Source organism: Idiotropiscis lumnitzeri, chromosome 3 (genome assembly GCF_059441095.1).
Source record: "Idiotropiscis lumnitzeri isolate Australia: NSW breed Sydney's pygmy pipehorse chromosome 3, RoL_Ilum_1.0, whole genome shotgun sequence".
Taxonomy (NCBI): Eukaryota; Metazoa; Chordata; class Actinopteri; order Syngnathiformes; family Syngnathidae; genus Idiotropiscis; species Idiotropiscis lumnitzeri.
The window spans coordinates 21234436-21254262 of record NC_142393.1 but is presented as its reverse complement, the minus strand read 5'-3'; the positions used below and the strand labels follow the sequence as shown (position 1 = coordinate 21254262).

Here is a 19827-nt window from a genome sequence, read left to right as displayed (position 1 = left end):
CAGCGGAGGAGAGGAACAAGCGATGCGATGGGGTAAGCTTAATAGGGAAGGATGCACCATCAAACACATCACAATTGACAAAGCTTTGTGTGCCACAGTGACTGAAGCAGAAACGCCCACACATCCTCAAGGAGGAAAACGCTGATAATAGAAGGAACAAGAGGAGAAGGAATAAGAAGTCACGAGATTACAGTTCTTTCGAGCAATCCTCCTCTCCACGGAGAAGGGGGCTGAACGGAAAAGTCTTGTGGGAGCGGCACAGTAATAACGGTGTCAACAATCCATATCACAAATACTCATTATGTTTTGCAAAACGATGCCGATGGAAAATTGAGGGGGGACGTGTCCAAGAAATGGAGGCACATCGTTTTAAGCTGTGGTTAGGCGAAGAGATTTTATTACGCCAATATCAATTGATGCAGGCAGATGAGACATTATCGACTCATCTGAAAAAAAACAACAAAAAAAAAAAACTTGTTTAAATCTCCCCATTTAGAGATGAAGATGGGAGCATGGTTGGATAATAGTTAGCTCTGCTGTAATTTAGTGGATGGTTTCAGGTTTGAATCATCTTTCATTGGGCCAATTGTAGCCTTCCGAAATGCTGTGTAGTTGAACCAGACTTAGGAAAGGTGCAATAAAAGGCCACTTGAGGACAATGACAGACAGAAGAAATGTAAAGTCACAGAGCAATCCCAACTAAGATCATCCTTACTGTCAACTACAAGATTACCTAAAACATTTGTTCTATTTGTCTGTTAATACTAATATTTGTCGCTGCTGATTATAGTAGCTGTATTAGCAGGGGATGAATTCCATTCATCACTTATTAAAGACATCAGACAAGCTCTACTTAAGACATATTTCAGGGCTCTCAGTTTTATGAAGTGTTGCATTAATTGTTCTGTGCTCGTGTCAGTTCTCTCCAAATAATCAGAGCCCGAGTGGACAGAATAACCGTAAAGATGACAATGCCAAATATGTGGCAAGAGAGGCATGTTACATGCTAAGCTAAAGGCTATAGCTACACAACCACCGCTAACTAGCCTGTTGCTAGCCAACGTCTGGTCTTTCGACAACAAGATGAGCGGCAGACTTTCAGGTGGTTGAGTTTAATAACAAATAGCCTATAGCATTACCTCAACTGTATGACATCACACATAAACACCGGAGTACACACTAGAGAACGGAATTTTCGGGATTCCTGTAGGATGGGAGTCAACCTGAGAACGGGTAGGAAGACATTTTCACCAGGACGGGACAGGACAGGATTTGAATTTATTTATTAAATTATTATTATTTATTTATTTATTTTTTACCATGGGATGGTCCGGTTCGGGATTTTTTTTCTGTGTAAGTTGGATGGGGCGGGAAAATCCACTCATATGTCCCCCTCCCCATGTGATCCTGTGTTTGTTGCAGCAGATGTTAACCATTGTAACGTATCAAAAAAATAATAAAATCCCTAGATACAAATAGAGGTACCTAAAATGTGGGCCTACATTATTTTTTGCCACACTATTGAAAATCTTGAATATTCAGTTTTTTTTCTATCCCTCGAATAAGGTGAATTTGCGACTGCCCAACCATGAGTATTCAGAGGTCCACTGTCTTCAAAATCAGAAATTAAGATCATTTTTAAAGCTTCACACTATTACACACAAGATCCAACGTACCTTGAGCTCTTCCACAGCTTTGCGAAGTTCTTCCGGTGTTTTGTAAGTGAAATCCCTCTCCAGGTAGTCTTCCTCAGCCTGGTTGATCCACTCCTGCATCTCCTGCATCTCCTTCCTCAGAGCCATGGTCTTATCCAGGCCACCTTTCAGAGCTGACTTCTTTGCATAAGCCTTAACGGGGACATTGCATGAAGACCGATGAAAGAAGGAAGTTGAATGCGCAGAAGATATTATAGCCTGTGAGTGCTCAATGTACCCACCTGTTTGCAAACGTTCTCCCACTGGGCATTCAGGTCATCCAATTCCTTCTGAATGTGAATGGCGAAAGGGGGCTCCGCCTCCTTCTTTAGCTGCAGGCCCACTTCGTTGATTCCGTTGACGCTTGGCTGGATGGTGTGGATGTCGTTCACCAAGGCCTGGCCAATCAATTTTGGTCAGCATTTTGAGCGAGTTAACTCATAAAGGATAGCAGGCATTCTGCTCACTGTGCATTGTTCCAGCTGTTTCTCCAGTGCTTCAGAGTCTCCGAGTGCTGGCCATTCCTCATTCAGGAAGACATCCACATCTGCCATCCACTTCTTTAACGTCTTCACATCATTCTAATTGAAACAGCATTATGTAAATGTGGAAAAAGCCTAATAGCTATAATAAACTAATGCAATAGGGGTCTGGCAAGCCACTTGAGCATTTACTCAACATCCACGTACTAGTAACCTCTTTGTCCTCACTAGTAAGACTATTCATGGCACTAGTAGAATGACTATATTTTACTAGCATAGCATTTTTTCCACTACTGCATTCCACCAGTTTCTGCACACTACTAGAACAATTAAGGTGCACTAGTAAAACGACTACATGTTACTAATGAAGCAAAACTGCACAAGAAGATGCACGCAACGTCATGGTACAACTACTGACATTATACAATTCTAGTCATGAACAAATAGCGCGTCACTTGTATTACACATAGCGCAAATATGTCAACTTCTGGCACAGTGTTGTCTCACTAATAACTTGTCCTACTAGTATGGCCTGGTCACCACTTGGCATATGGTAGTCATTAAAGCATTTATTTGATCTTATTGACATTCCGCTTAATGTCCCGGTACTAGTACACTCTTCGTCTTCACTAGTAGGACAATTCAGTGCACAGGTAAAAAACAACTACTCATAATGTTTTTTTTTCCATGACTGCCTTTTACTACTAATTACAACTAGTGTGTACTAGTCAAGCCACTATGCTACTAGTGAGGCTAAAATGTGCACTAGTTGATATGCTCTTGGAACTACTCGTGACAAAGAATTTTAATAGTATAGTATAATTTCGTACCATAGTGGACTAGTAACATAAGGATTCTACTAGTGTACACTAGTCATTCTAATAGTGCAATTATAGAATACCACTAGTGAACATTTAGAACTTCACTAGTACCACTAGTGGTGCGCAGATGTCAACTACTGCAGCATTTCGACTCTTTAGGAACATGAACCCGAGTCTTTCTCCTCTTGACATACACTTTTACTAGCATATATGTCAACTAGAGCAGAGTAACAGCGAGTTTGAAATAAATGACCGCGCTGATCGGGTATGTGTTCGAGTCTCACCTCAAACTGCATGAGTTTGGCCATGAGTTCTTTGATTGTCTTGGTGTTATCTGTCAACATGGTGCTGAGTCGCCTCCAGCGTGCCAAGATGTTGTCCATCTCAGTGCGATACCTTAAAAAAAAAGAAAAAAAGAAAAAAAAAATCATGGATTTTACCTTTCATTTGGTATCAGAAGGCATATGGAAATCCACAAAGGTTTCTTGTGAGAAACTCTTACTTCTGGCAGATTTCAGGTGGGGCTTTCTGGAAGACCTGCTCCACAGCAGATGTCAGATAGTCCACTTGCCCCTGGTGACTGGTCAGCGCCAGCTGGAGTGCCTGGAGAAGCCAGATAAATAAGTGCTTGTCAAAATGACTGCATATACTGTTCATGAGAGCAACAAATATATTTCTCTAAATACGTTTTGAAAACAAAGATTTAAAGAGATTGGCTGGCAACGCGTTCAGGGTTTACCGAAGACAGCTGGGATAGGCTCTAGCATGCCTGCGGCTTGGAAAATGGATGAATGGAAGATTTTAAGATAGCACGTAAATATGTGCCATAGCTTAGCACACAGTAAATATATTGTCACCTTTTTCGACTGACAAAGTATTACAATTTGATCTATAGCGCTATCTGTTTTGCATTGGTGTCGCTTATGAATGAACAAACTGATTATACTTATGCTTGAATATGATACCTTTCCATTATATTGTCCAATGTCTAATTTGGAATCGTTCCAAAATCCCCATGTTCACTTGGCATGGACATCAACCGCAAACTTTATGGAAATGAATTATTAATTGTCAACCACTTTTCAATTCTACTTACAAATAAAGCTGTAAAAACGTAGTATATTGATATCTGCTGTATCTTGTTGGAGTTTAGAGTGGAGTGTAGACAGCAGATATTGTGATCATTACCAGGGACTGTTTTGTTCCACTGGGAGTTCGCTCATCCTCCTCTCGTAATTACAGCGTTGCAGTCAAACACACAAAGCGAGACAAGCAAGGCGGCCGGCTTGCCGCATGTTAAGCAGACAGTTGGCTTCACCAATTTTCACACAGATTTTCCTTTAAAAGGAACGTATTATGCATATTATCCAACCACGCATGGTTTTTGCTCCATCCAACATTCACTAGGTTGTTTAATTTCACACTTGACGGGTGGGGAGGGACTCCAGAGACCCAACTACTTGTAAACAAGCAATGCAAAGTCAATATTCCATAGAAGGCCTCCTTTAAAGTTGAAAAGCTTATTGCTGATTGTGGAAAATGTTTTCAAAAAAGAAAAAATGCTGATCAGTCTTCCTGTATTGGTAGAGACAAATAATTCCATTAATAACCCCCCCCCAATTCCTGTTTGTGTGTTTTGTTTCAAGACAAACACGGTTGATTAATTCAAGACTCCAAAGTGCCTACAGTTGGTTGTTTGTCTATATGGCGTAAAGTCAGCGGGCGGTCTTTAGGTTCAGGGATGCACATAAGTGTTAGAGGTAGAAATATGGATGGATGGAGAGATGGATGGTGAGTGAAATATTCACTTTAATCCTGTTGTCTACCCACAAAAATGGTATTCAAATTCAAAATACAGAATGCATGTCATTCACTGACTAATGAGCATATTTGCACAGTATCTAGAAATGTGATGCATAAATATAGTCCATTCACTTGCATTATATGTCTCCAACTCAGGACATTTCCGCTTTTGTTGCACAGCATCTCGCACAGCCTTCATTGAAAAGCAGCTGTAATTAATTATGTGTAAACATGAAATGTATCACCGTACCTCCATGTCCTTCAGTCTCTGCTCCATAATAGGATACTCAGTAACAGCTGTGGATGGAATAGCCAGTTTGGCTTCACATTCCTGTAACCAAGCTAAGAGCGTGGAAATAGTCTCCTTATACCGAGCTGGGGGTAAGCTCTCCAAAACTGCATGAGCAAAAAAAGGAGAAGACGGTCAGACAATAAATATGCTGAAGATGACGAGTCTCTGCTGTGTGCTGACTGAATGAAATGTAATCTTTCTCCGCTAAATGGGACATTCAAGTGTGCTTCGTCAAAAGCTTCAGGCCAGAGAACATGATAATGTAGCGTATGGCACAGTTTCCATTTGTTAGCAGGAATACACATCACTGCCAACAAATGCTTCTTTGCTAAAAACATTTTAAATAACTCTGACTGAAGGAAGTGCGTTGGAACTTGGCATGTGCTCGTTAACAGCTTTAAAATTCATAAAATCCGCAGACAAAGTCAGCACTTTTGGGAACTTTTTTTTCAGATCATGTGGCTCGGTAGAGGAAGGATATGCAAAAAGCGACATTTGCATTCACAAGAGTGCCGCCCATCACTCTTTGACAGATTCAATGGAACGTTAAAATATTACTCTCACACTTTGTTAAAATGAACTCTTGCAACCAGCTACTTCACAATTGGTCAAGTAAATAATGTAGACCTGCTGGCGTTGCTAACATCAGTTCATTTCAGTTCTGATGTTAGAAGCAGCTTAAAATAAAACATTTTGATGTTGTGCTACATTTTGCATTAAAAAAAAAAAAAAAGAAAAGAAAAATAACTACAATATTGTGGCCATACTAATCATGAAAACAAAAGTCTCACTTAGTTGTAGCTGCCTCTCTCTCGCCCTTAGATCCTCTAGAACTTTGTGGTAGTGTTCTTTGAACACTTTGATGTCCGCATCCAGGAAGGCCGACGCGTCCTCCTCACCATCTTTCTCCCCCTTCAGCTCCTTCAACCGTTTCTCTAAGAGCTCCACTTGTGGTTGTAGAGAGGCCAGACGGGCCACTTCCTCCTGCAAGATAGAGAGACAATGTTTAGCTACTCAGGAAATATATTGGCTTTTCATTTCCTGGGTTCCACTCAGTTGACTTTATGTTAAATCTATTTTTACGGAAATGTTTAAATAAAGGCCCCGATGCTAATAAGCAGGAAGCCAAGCAAGAAATTGGAGGAGTGGAAAAAAAAAGGCAAACTGTTCTGAGAGGGTTTCTGGACCTTAAACTAAACAGAGATTTAAAAAAAAAATAAATAAATAAAAAGAAAGTCAGCAGTAAGGAAGGAAGGAAGGAAAGAGAAAGAAGAACAAAAGAAATAAAGAAAGTAAAGGAAAGAAAAGCACAACATGTATGGAGTACAATCCAAGTGAAAGTAAACATAAAAGGAGCACGGGATATGAAAGGAAATGACAACAAACCCCTAAATGGAAGCTGAAGCACAAAAGGTGTCCTTTGTTTCAATAAGAAACTGCCATACTCACAGAAAAATACTGAGACACACAGATGCATGGGAAAAAAGAAATGGAAAAATAAATTCAAATAAGATAAATAAGAAAAAGCACTGAAAGTAGGAGAGGGGCACAGTAACGCATGTGGACAGCACGTTGGTCTCACAGTCAAAACGTTCTGGGTTTGAATCTCAGCTATGACTTTTCTGCCTGGAGTTTGCCTGCTCTGCCTGTGCTGGTTGTCCCATTTCCTCCCACATTCTGAAAACACGCATGTTGGGTTCATTTTGGAATTATAGAGTGTTTGGCTCCAGTAGATATGAAGCGTCTACGAACCCCTGTTTTAATGCTTGTTTTTTTGTCATCTTAAAAAGTGACCAAGAAAAGAAAAATCACTTCAAAACCTTTTGCACCATCAATGTGACCTATAGTCTGTACAACACAAATGAAAAATGTGTTAAAATAATCTTGAGCGTTAAAGTCAAAACAAACAATTGAGATAAAGTGGTTGTAAAAGTGTGCACACCCTCCTATCACAGTGCTCTCGCAAAATAGGAACGTTGTATGACGGCAGTAAACTCAACTCTTTTTAAAAAGGGTAGCAGTTTGGTAGATGGTTAACAATGCTTGACCTTCAAGCGTTTTAATGCGACTCCCACTTCACAGTCTAACTAAACAAAAAAAAATAAAAATAAAATAAATAAAATTACACGTCGTTTTTTTTTTTTTTAAACAACCACGTTCTTTTCCCTTACCTGAACGCTCCATACAATGTAACACACCAGCGCATCGATAGTTGAGGTGTTTTAAATCAACTCATCAACAGACAATATAACAATACTCACAGATATTTGTTCTTTATCCTCTGTGAAAAAAACGGACTGCCCCCCCCTCCGTTGCTGAAGTCACGTACACCAGAAGAAGTCACCATGAATTAATCATGATGCCCAAACTGTTTAATCCTTAACATCCTATTTAATTATCGAGGGGTATTTTCCTTACCAATAGATAAAACCTCTCAGTATGCAGTTCAGTTCTACAACCATAGTAATAACAACTTAGTTACACAAATACCTTTGAGGCAGCTCCGAGACTGTGTCAGATTTATCAGTGAGATTTGCATGAATGCGTTGCTGTGACGATGGTGACGGGAAAGTGGAACCACTGACTCACTCTGCATCGGTCCAGTTGCACCTTGAGCGTCTCGGGTTCTGGTGAGGGTGGCAGCTGAACCTTCAGCCAATTCTCACTGACTTCCACTGCCTGCACACACTGCTCGTACAAGTTGTAGAACGCGAGCACCTGTACACACACACGCAGGATACAAGTTCAAATAAGGAAGCCTCGCTTTAATTCTCAAGAGACAAGAAAAAGCCAGGCTCTATCTGTCTTGGTTCACAAACTATTTCCTTGATAAGTCAGCGGGGTGAACTCATTCTCCAGCTGTGTTGGCCTCAGATTAAGTCCTGTCACAGCCGACTTCATCAAATTCAAGCCTATGCGGTGTGAAAGGCTTAGTTAGACACGCTCGTGTTGGAAAAATCATCTATTGATAACATGTGTCCTCCTCTTTCAGCATCTGACTAAGACCTTGCGCACAAAATGTTAGCAGCAGGGCACGTGCTCAAGGCAAGGTTTCGCGTTAACGTGACAGCTTGGGCTTGAAGTGTTGATAAGAAAATTCTGGAATTTTTTTTTTTACACAACCAGAGGCGGTTTTTACTCATTCGAGGAATCAGAGCAATGACAAGAGATTCATGTCACTTGGACCTGCAAGGCCAGTGGTATGTGGGCTCTCTATCAATGAATTAAACGTTTGAGCAGTGCAACGATAGACTGTCTTAATTGTTTTGTTGTTTTTTTTTTTTTTTAAATCCTTACGTTTATTACATTTATTTTTAAGTAAAATACCCTTGCAATAAATTTGTGAACTGTTGGTTTGTTAAGGTTGAAACTGTGTAATGTTATGGTGTCGTACAATAATTTAAATGTACTTTTTAGGAATGAAAGCTCTGCTTCGGTTTTAATGTACACTTGGGTCTTCTACACTAGTGTATTTAATGTTGCTCATTATGGTCGTACTTGGAAATTAAAAAAAAAAAAAAAAAGAGAGAACCATTAGCTTGAACAATTGCATTACCAAACCATTTAAGAATAATAGTAAACATATAGCATCTTTCAAGCAATTCAACTCAGTGCTTTACAACCAAATAAAAACACAATTAAACTGAAGTAGGGAAATTGAAATTAAATTCAATTAAACTTCAAAACGAGAAAAATAAAGCAACATAAAAGAAAATATGCAAGCAAATAAATATTTGAAATATGATAAAAGTGTGGCTATTTTGTAATTTTTGTAAAACAATTGCTTGGTTTGACGACATCATTTGAGGACATAATAAACACGGGGAAATGTAAATACCGACCCGGCTTTAAAACATTTCCCATTGCTGTTGTCACACATAACAAAAAAAATGCTCAGTGGGAATGTGAAGGTTTGAAAAGGTTTGACCATTGGTAACTGAGCTCACTTCCCTTAATTTTTGAGGACATGTAACTGCCTTGGCTACCTTGGAAATAAATCCTAATGAATGTAGCGCGTGTATGTGTACCTTAGTCTGGTAGGCCAGCCATACCAGCCTGTCGGCCAACAGAGCGCAAAAGCCGACCCAGCGCTGGTTCAGCTGATCGGCAGCCTGGGCAATGTCCTCAGCCCGAGTCCCCTCTGGCCGAATTGAAGGAGCAAGTATAGTAGAAAAAGGGAAGAAAAACAAGTGGGAGGCACTTTTGCTGACACAGCTAAGACACGGTTTACATTTTTTATATCAATAATATAGTACTGATTCGTTCCTGACACTTGAGTTGAATTAGGTCAGCAAGACAGCTTCTAAGCACAAAAGCACCAGAGATGCAGTATTGTTTTGATTGACATTTCTTGTGGGTTGGATTGCTCGTTTGTTAGTCTGAACACATCGAATTTCCATGAAACTTTAGGAATGTCATAGATTTGTATCTAAATACAGTATATAGTTTTGAAGATAATTTCTGAAAATGTACAAAGACTGAAAGACTATGCAGTGCTTTTGTTGTGGTCGCAAGTATAATATAAATTGTAGACTAACTGTTAGCATGGGTGAAGTTTTCTTTCTTTTGATATTTTGCTACACTTTGGGCCGACCGAATTGGGCATAACGGGGCATTTAACAGGGACTTCAAATGTTACTCGGTAGAATTAAATGGTAATTACGGCACAGGAAGAACAAACTGCCAATGCCATGTTGCTTGGTGAGCGTCCACCACATGCTCACTAAAAGCTAAGATTAGCCAAAATTATCCACCCTGTCAGCAAACTCATGTTTTGTTGTTTGGATACACTGTCTGCTTATGTTGCAATTAAAATAAAAATGCTCAACCAATATGCATAACTAAAAGGATAACAGCAACTTAATTTAGTGAATATACAGTTCAATGGAAAATCATTCCTTTTTTTGTCTCAAAGGCACATTTGGAAAATATTGACTAATAAAGGCAACATTATACAAACACAGTCAAAGGTCTAAAAGACATGATGAGTGTGGGCCCAAGAGACATGCTTGAATTGGTGAGCAGAATTGATCTGAACCCACAATGCCATGCTTTAACAGCATGAAAGGAAATAAATGCTTGCAGAACTTGAGTGCTGCATAGCTGGAAGAAGATTATGTTTTGTTGGCTAAAGGTGAGCTGGTTGGCGGGAATAAAAGACAGAAATGGGAAAGTACAAGTTGAATGATTCTGCGCTTTTACACAGACCCAACAAGGGCAGTGAAGAGCACGGATCAGACTCTCTATCAGTGTTACTATGGCGACAAGGAGAGAGGGTGGGACAGGTGGAGGCGTTGCCATGGGGACAGACAGGGTGCCCGTTGAATAGGTGTGAATGCATGTGAATGCTGGTGGGGGTGTGTGTGGGTGTGTGTGTGTGTGTGTGTGTGTGTGCGTGTACACAATACCTTGCTCAACAAGGGTCTGTGCAGTGCGCGTCGCTTCTTGAAGCTTCCGGTACTTTTCTGGTCTTTCCCGTTCTATCAGCTACAACAAAGAATGACACGGGAAAAAAAAGATGAGAAACTTGATTTGTTGTCATGAGTGGCCAACTGTCAATCACTGGTTTTGCTGCGATTCCAAAATTGAATCAATGTTGCAGATGTATTGGCCAATCAAAAATGACAACTAAAATAAACTTTTCCGGTTATAAGCGAGCGACAGGCTGCCAATCTGTACAAGTTAAGTACAGTGCAGTGAATATATGTTATTATATATCATAACATATATTTATATATATTTCACATATATATGAATATATGTTGAATATATATGTTAGATTTAGAATTTCTCCCAGAACTGTGGATGAAACAGCAAAGCTTGACGAGTTCTGTCACTCAACGCTAGAGACAATAAAATCTATTCTGTTTTAGTGTACAAAGTGTAAGATAGCACAATATATGTAACGACTCAAAATGTTTCCAGATTCGCAAGCAAGTTGGCACATGGATGACCTGATGTGCAGCGGGGAGTTGCGACTATTTTTTTCCCAATTGTCCAGTCTAGTCTCTTTCAGCTACGGCGCTCGGTATGCGACAGGCTTGAAATAAACAGTTTTTGATGACTCGACCTTTTTGGATGAAATTTGCCACAAGGTTGATAAACGGCTTTTGACCATCAGTTCATCTTTGAATCTGAACCGATCTTATGAAGAATGCATCCGCACAGGTTGAACCGTAATTTAAGGTTCTAAGATAGCAAAAGTTCAGCCTCAGGGATAGATGCATTGTATTGTATTTCCAAACATAGCCTCTGAAGAAAATAATGTTAAAATCCAGACAAAACATTGTGTTCCACTTAAAATGGTCTACTGCATATATCGGCTGACCAATAAAAACAAAAATCGACCACTTGAAAATGGCTTTTTTTTAGTCCACGCACAGTATTTTACCTGCACTTTGTCATATAGGTCCTGAATGCTGCCAACTTTGCGGGATACAGAGAACTCCGGACTCTGCAGGATTGCCTCGCCTCGAGTCATGTAGCTGTGGACCTCGGTGAAGTCCACATCGAATCTGAGGGATGAACAAACTAAAGATGAAAAATGTGCTTATTTTATAATTGACCAAATACATCAAATTATGCTCAAGTATTTGCATCATTCAAAAGTGACTTCCACTTAACGTAATGGAAAAACAAACCACCACCATCAAACTTAACTGTGGAAATATGATTTACCCTTAATGCAGTGTTTGCCAAACTTTATTGCAGAAGATCTGATGGTCCTAAAATAGTGGTGGGCAACTGTAATTTAGCGATGATGGAAGTGTGGTAAAATTACGATGACACATTTGGTCGGCTTGAAATAACGGACTGACGATGACGGACCGGCAAAATTAACTGACACCCGCACCGGTGCTTTATTGAACCCAGGTTGAAAATACTTTATACTGAAATAATGATCTCATCACACATAACGTGAGCGAGGAATTTGAATATCTTCAGTTGAACACCAACATATTTCTGTTGTAGGAATGGCAACAGGTGCGTATAAAGGTTAATTGCACCTTCTGTCATCTAGTGGAAGAACATTTAATTATGTTGCCTGTCACAAAACATCCAGGCACACGTAGATGCAAATTAATGCATTATTCGTTAGCAAATAAATTATTTTGAGTACAAATGTAATTTAAATAAGTGGAATAAATTGTGTAAGTAATTAGTTTATTTAAATGTATTCATTTTAAATTTATTCAAATTAGTACATTATTTGTTAGCGAATCAATTATTTTAAGTGTAAATGTAATGAAATTTAAATAAGTGGAATAAACAGTGTAACTATTTAGTTTATTTAAATTTATTCATTTAAATATCTAATTATTATTATATTTAAATATCCAATGACTACATTTTTTCAAGTGCAATATTGCTATTTTTTACAAGAAAGAATAAAACCTTTTTTTTCTTTTTAATCATTATTTGAACCTGGGACAGGGAAAGAAAATGTCTTTACATTTTTGTGCATCACCAAGATTGCTTTTATTATAGTAATATATGCTAATCCTTAACAAATGCTGAAAATCAAGACCTACCTGCTAAGGTATGAAAGCAGAAACGGGTGCATGCAACTGAATAATGCACAGAAGTTAGAAAACATATGAAATGTTATTGGAAAATGAGCAAAGTTCACCTGAAGTGTACTAACCTTTTCCTGAGTTCAGAGTCTACCACCACCTGCCTCTTCTTCTGCGGTGGTGACTCTCGGGCTTGGCGTAGTGCCGATACACTCTCCCGCGTCACCTTGGTAACACTCGTCGTGACTGAGTGGGTCAGTTCGGATTCGGGGGCTGCCGTGGAGACGACCGGTGAGAGCTGAACATGTGTACACACAAAGAGAGAGTGGGAGCTTTTTACAGGACACTTTTTTTAAATGTCCACTGTACATCGCCAGATCAAAACATCCGCTGGAGTTCAGCAGAGCCCTATAAAACATAATGTTTAGAACAACTCCTACTCTTACGATGAAAAAAAAATGCATGAACATTGGCAATCATTCAGATGGCTTTTGTCCTGCAATTACATTGTTTGTCCACTTTTTACCCGTCGTGTGTGTGACGAAGCAGCACATTCTCAAAGGCGTTTGGCTTCGGAGCAGCAGTCTATATACGCCCCTATCTATGCAGACAACATTTATTCACTTCAAATGAGAGAGCGTCGCGATATTAGCTCAAAGTGTGTGTGTCAAAAACAGAACTATTTGCTTGGTAGTTCAAACCACACGGGTGCCTGCTGGTTGTATCTGTGATTGGCTGAAGGTACGTGGTCGGAAGTTCACTACGCTAAGTGATGGAAGCTATTTTGAATAGAATTAATTTATTTCATTAATTGTAATTTTTTTTTAAAAAATAAATAAAATGGTTTTCCGACTTTTTTCCAGTTAAAAAAAAGAACGCCATAATTTTGTGATTGGATGGTCGAGGGCGCGGAGGCGTAACTTTTGCCCCCCCTGTGCAAAGGCTTACTGCTCACAATGACACAAGACAAAGCTAAAAATAGATTAGCTTTTGGCCTCACGTATACACTACGACTCTGGACTGAACTTCGTTGTCTTTACCGTAATGTTTTATTTCGATATTAATGACCAATTGATAGATTATGCAAATTATGACATTATCATCGATCAGCTCTTTTGCATAAAATGCAAAATATCGATTGAATTCCATCCACTGGATCAGATTTGCGTAAAATATAGTGTTGATCTGGCAAAGTGCTAGAAAAATGAAAGAAATGAACCGCTGGCTGACCAACTTGGTCAACAACTATACAGTAATGTAAATGCTCAGTGATTGAAGAAATCAAGGACATTTTTAGGATTTATTAGGAATTGCCCTATCCGTTCAGACTGCCTTAAGAGGCTAAAGGGCACAGATGTTACATGTTGTATAACATAATAATGTCTACAGTTGTACATTGTGTGTGTTGTACCTGGGAGCTGATCGAACGAACCAATTGCTCCTTCTGAGTCAACCACGAGTCGAATAAAGACTAATGGAAAATGAAAAGGGAAAACAACAGTTGGCAGCGGTATTATGCTCACTTTAATATTACACGAAAAGAAATATAATATCCTGGGTACAATATTAAACACAGATGAGGGTCCCATTCACAAACAGATTATGTGAAATTGAACAAAACAAGCGATGTACACACGGACCGTACTTGCTCATTTGTGAAGTGTTGCCATTTCAATAAAATCTCTTGTAGCAGAATCCAGCGTTCTTCCGTCCATCTACAGATGGCTGCCCAGCGGTCACCGAGCACCTACATACATGATCACGCACACACCGCACACACACATTTCCTTTTGAATTATTGCATCGGAAGGGCTAAAACATTCTAGATTTACATCAGGGTGCCCCAATGTCTCTACACTTTGTCACGTGCCAATTAAATTCTTACAGCTGCCTAATTTAGTGGGTGACTGACTTACTCTCCCAAAGGCACAAAAGGGAACATGACCTTGTAATGGGGACCAACTAAAACAGGAGCTGGGGGGGAGGAGCTCCAAAACTATTGAGAAAAATGAAAGGATGCAAGGGCAACTTGAGCAGTTATTTACCTTTAATTTATTTAACATGCTAAAACAAATTCATCAGTGTAGCAAATATATGGGAAGAAATTATATATAATTTTATTCATATAATGTATATTTATTTACGTTATTTTTTTGGGGGGAGAGGCGGCTGTATCCCTCTAAAATAGATTTGTTTTAGATGTTCAGTGTTTATGAGGAATGTGACTCCACTGGACACTCCCTTTTCTAACTCATTTTGGTTGTGATGCTCTCACATCTGTCATCTGTTTTGAACACAAACAGGATTTCAGACATTTTTCAGTTGCAAAGCCTAAATCAAGTTGTTTGAAAAAAATCCCAAGGCCATGAATGTCCAAAACTATGAGGCAACCGAGATTTAAGAGTCCAATCATCCTCCCCAAAAATGCCAGGACATAGCAGGAGGAAATTTGAAAAAGTCGACTTGAATTTGCATTTTTTTCCCTTCCTAGGCTTCTAATCCATTTAGCCCGCTTTTGCTCCCTTCTGCAATAAACTGCTCTGCAGGCGGTAACGCAACAAAAGCTCCACTTGAAACAAAGAACCAGCACTTAATATACGTGTGTGATTATATGCAGCATCTCTGGTGTTCTGGTTCACAATTGTTTTATCTGAGTGAATTATTTACCACACTGGCATCACTATTGTGTCAGTAACAGATATGCTCCAAAAAGTTACTGAATTAGCTTTGACGTTTTTTTTATTTTTATTATTTTTATTTCTGGACAATTATTGAGTGTGTAGTAAATAAGTGCTACTCCAACTTGCCTGAAGTTTATTCTCCAAGGCAGCGGTGGCACTGTCCCCGCTGGTCTCGTCCACCACCACCACCATGTGGGTCAGCGAGTTGACCCGTACCTGCTCCTGCTCCAGGTCCTCTTGCAAAAGCTGCAGATAATATGCCAATCGAGTTTTTCTTCATGCAGTTTCATTACAGTATAAGGCAGTATTTGTTAATATTTATTGATCCAAGATTCACATTATATATTAGGAAAAAATATTTACTGCACATCACCAAAAATGAAAAAAGGATCAAAATGTGGATACACACGTTAGGTAGATGGAAAAAAAACATTTAAAAAAAATAACAGCGATTTTGCCCCACTCTCTATATTACGATTAAATATGTTTTTTTTTCCAGGTCCAACCTGACTCCTTTGCGTCTAAAAAAAAAAAAAATAAAACATTGGGAAAAATAAAATTCTGACTCTATATGCTTATAAACAAAGACAAATAGCGTTATGACATTACAACTGATCATGATTTTGCTTGTGAATTGTTGGCTGTGAGTAAATTATGGTTTGTGTGGTTTGAACATGATTTTCATTCCATAATATTTCTACCAAACAAGTGCGCCGTCTACATAAGTAACTCAGTAACTCATAAATCCGATTAGAAGAAAAATGCTACCAAATATGTGGTTTTATGACATCAACTTTTCATGTAACGACAATACAAAAATTTGGACTGCACTTCTTAAGCACTGACTGAATTAAGCTAGACACTAAATGTATTTACATGTGCATATGAATAAAGGTTGCTACCTTGTGCTCTTCCACTTGGTGCTTGATGTCCTCCAAGTCAGGGCCAAGAGGCTGAGCCTCCATCTTGTTCACCCGCGCCTCTGTTGCGTCCAGCCAGTCTGTGAGCTGCTGCAGCTGCTTGTGCTGAAGGTCCATGAGGACCTGGTGGAGTCTGGTGAGTGGGGCAAGTTTAGACCATTGATCAGAGGTGGCAAAATTACTCACACACTCTGCTTAGGTACAAGTACAGATATGTGTGTAGAAAAAGACACGGGTAAAAGTATAGATACTCCTTCAACTCCTTAACTTGAGGAATATTAAAAATGTAAAGGCTTGAATGTACTTAGGGGAAGAGAAGAGATGAGGTAATTTTAATGTTTTAAGTCCACTCAATGTAAATTGGTGATCGACATTGGATTTTAGCAATTCATCAATGGAGAAAAGCAACTTCAGTAAACCGCGGGTTTCGGGTTTGACATCCTGCTATTTTGCAACATTTTTTGTCCAGTTATAGCACAATTTTGTCCTGCCTCAAATTTGTTTTGGGTATAATTTCACTGCCGGCCACTAGATGGTGGCACACTACGATGTTTGATACTGTCAATTTAAAAGCAGAAGAGTGAAATCGGTAAATGGGCCTAGTTCAAATCGAAGGTTATTGAATGCCAAATCCTCTTCATCCTGCTTTTTACACCAACAGAAAGGAACTGCTGTTTTAAAATCTACATCTTTGGGAATGATTATTGATTTATATTGTGAGATGATCAATATGTTAATTTGAAAAAAAAAACATGTATTATTTTTATAGACTCTTAAAAAATTGCCCTAAATGGTATAAAACCATGACTAGGGAGTTTCTAAAGGGAGGGGATTTACAGTATTTATATTTTTATATATATCTTTTAACTTACAACACAAATCAAACTTATGAAACAACTTAACAACTGTTATGGCAACATTTTATAAAACATGTAACAAATTCAATTTTTTTAGGATATGACAAGCTCAAAAGCAGGCCACACTGCCACTGGTTGTGTGTATTAGCGGAGAAGAAAATTTGTTGTTTGAGCAGGCGAGCACCTGCTTTGCCGCTCCATGCTGGCCACCCGGAGGTGCTCCCATCGAGAGTTCAGCAGGTTCATCTGTTCCCTCACTTCAGTGTCCTCCTCCTCGCTCAGGTTGCCCTCAGACAGTAGGGCGGCGCCGGCCCGCAGGACACGCCCCACGTTGCCCTGGTGCGCTGTGAGCTCCACCATGTAGCCCTGTGAAGAGAATAGGCAACAAAACACTTCACCGTTGCACTAAAGTTACGCTACGTAGAGCTAATTAACTGATAGCAGCACTCCTACAACTCCGCACTAAATGACCTGACTCCATTTGTTTTAAGAGCTCTCATAATACATTAACCCGCCCCTGTCTCATTTTGAAGGACTTTACTCGTACAGTATATGATGTTCAGAGAGCTGAACAGTCAGGGTTCATTGAATCTGGAGAGTTTGACGTTCAAACGTGTTGATGAAGAAAATGTATTGTATCAGATAGATAGATCAGATACCAAAAAGAAAATACAGTGGCACCTTGACTTACAACTTGCCAAAGTTAAGCCTGATCAAGTGTTCCTTTAAGGGCCTATAACACATTGCATCAGTATTCAAACAACTCAGTTTTAGTAAGACGAACTTGGGAACAATCACGAAAAGTTTTACTGTAAATGTACTGTTAGGGGCAAAAAAAAGAAGTACAACAACTTATCATGTCCAACAATAATGTCCTAGTTGTGTTAAAATGTGGAATTTCCAAGTATAGTCAGTAAGTGGGACATATGTAGTTGTCTTAGATGGGATGGCAGCGGCGGTATATTGAGTGCGAACGAGTAAGCAAGCAGGCAGCAGAATGGATGTACTGAAGTCTATCGAGGACAATGGGTGATGAAAACCAGAGGATGCAAACTGCATGTTGAACTAACATCAACAAAATGCAATGCGTTTGTCGTGTGCTTTTTAAAAAAATATTTCTCATTTTTCGGCTACAGACCGACATCAATATCCTCACCTCATGAGTGTGGAACTGCTCCTTGACCTCCTCCACACTGTTTGAGATGGGGGGCTGGGACTGGAGTCCATCTTCAGCCGACAGCAGCCACGTGAGAACCTTGACATTTGCAGGTGAAAAAGCCACAAGATGAAACAACAAACAACAAAGCCAGTCATCTTCATTTAGCGTACCTCCTCCAGGGCCGCTTGGTAAGACTCCAGACTGGTAGAGCCGGGAGGCAAAGGACTTAGGCCTCGCTGCAGCTCCTCTTGGCTGGGAGTCAGAAACTGGAGGGCGAAGCAGGCAGGTGGCAGAAGGTGATGGGGAAGATGGGGATATGATCGGATGCAGAAAAAAAAAAAGAGACAAACAGAGCAGGACACAACAGGAAAGAGAAAACAGACACATTGAATTACAAAAGGTATTTCACTCAGAAACTCCGTGTGAATGCTAATACATGAAAGTGCTGAGCTGAAATACTACAAGTCGTGTAACGCAGGACTGGAACTGTAATAGCTCAGCCATTATGCATGAGACACACTTTGTTCTTGGAGTTAAAACCTTTTAGGTAATGGTGCTGCTATTGATGCCGTTTCTATACCGCCTGCAAAATGCCACAATGTGGATAAATCACTGCTTTTGAAACACAAATGGGCACCAGGTGAAAATTAGTCCACTCATGTTGTTCCTTTTTTTTTAGCAGGAATTAAACTCGCTGGTTGCTTTCTTGAAAAATAGTCATTGAACATAACAAAGAATCACAAAGAGGGTGACACTTGTTTCAAATGTTTGGTTTTTTTGTACAGTTATTTGGTCTATAAACATAATAAACAAATGAGCATAATTATTAGACGCAGTTAATTGCTTTGATAATGAGCAAATTCAACAGGAGATCAAATAACTGTATTTACCCCACAATATCAAGCATCCACAAGAATGCAATTTCACAAGAGTGCTTAATACTTTAATTGGGCTCACAAAAGCATTATTTTTTTCACAAAATGTCATGTGACCTAAAATATCATTCTTGTGAATATATTCGCAATATGTGGCACTTTGGGGAAGATGAAATAATGAATTATTTTCTCTTAATAGTAGTTGTGTAACTTTTATTGCGCACAGCAACCCTCTGCTAAGAAATACACACTTACAAAACGACTCTCTTCTCTCGCATGAACGTAAACCTAGTTTGAAGTCATTAGTGCAGTTAGTAGTTAGTTCTGCTAGAGCAGGCGTGGGCAAACTACGGCCCGGGGGCAACATGCGGCCCGTTAAACGTTTTAATCGGACCCGCCGAACTTGAAAAAAAGTATTTTTATTTTATTTAATTTTATAAATACTGTGGGGTTTTTTTCAAAGACACATATATATTGTTTTAATGTTTTTGTTCATTTTCATTTAAAATTAAATGTATTTTTTTTTCTCTGATGAGGTGGTTACAAAAACACTCCATCCATTTGCTCCTGGTCCTCTGTCAAATTTTAGAACCCATTTTGGCCCGCCCATCAAAAAGTTTGCCCACCCTTGCTCTTGAGTATGCAGTACTAAATGCAATTATGTTACAATTGTTCAGTGAACCCCCATAAATATCCCACTATTTACTTTAAATGACTCAAATTTCAACA

At 39.3% G+C, this 19827-nt stretch overlaps 1 protein-coding gene across 1 annotated transcript in view; it reads right to left on the bottom strand.

Annotated features, from left to right (window-relative positions):
• Positions 1–19827, bottom strand: part of dmd (dystrophin) — a 128957-nt gene that overhangs the window by 57281 nt on the left and 51849 nt on the right. Inside the window, exons 11-30 of the mRNA XM_088289733.1 lie at positions 18394–18489; positions 18221–18319; positions 17249–17430; positions 16190–16340; positions 15414–15533; positions 14252–14353; positions 14018–14077; positions 12738–12904; positions 12625–12660; positions 11484–11607; positions 10501–10579; positions 9121–9233; positions 7682–7810; positions 5884–6076; positions 5051–5196; positions 3500–3600; positions 3282–3393; positions 2162–2275; positions 1937–2092; positions 1677–1847 (exon numbers count right to left, since the gene is read on the bottom strand). Of these exons, the coding sequence (XP_088145859.1) occupies positions 1677–1847; positions 1937–2092; positions 2162–2275; positions 3282–3393; positions 3500–3600; positions 5051–5196; positions 5884–6076; positions 7682–7810; positions 9121–9233; positions 10501–10579; positions 11484–11607; positions 12625–12660; positions 12738–12904; positions 14018–14077; positions 14252–14353; positions 15414–15533; positions 16190–16340; positions 17249–17430; positions 18221–18319; positions 18394–18489 (2451 nt within the window). The remainder of the gene's footprint in view (positions 1–1676; positions 1848–1936; positions 2093–2161; positions 2276–3281; positions 3394–3499; positions 3601–5050; positions 5197–5883; positions 6077–7681; positions 7811–9120; positions 9234–10500; positions 10580–11483; positions 11608–12624; positions 12661–12737; positions 12905–14017; positions 14078–14251; positions 14354–15413; positions 15534–16189; positions 16341–17248; positions 17431–18220; positions 18320–18393; positions 18490–19827) is intronic.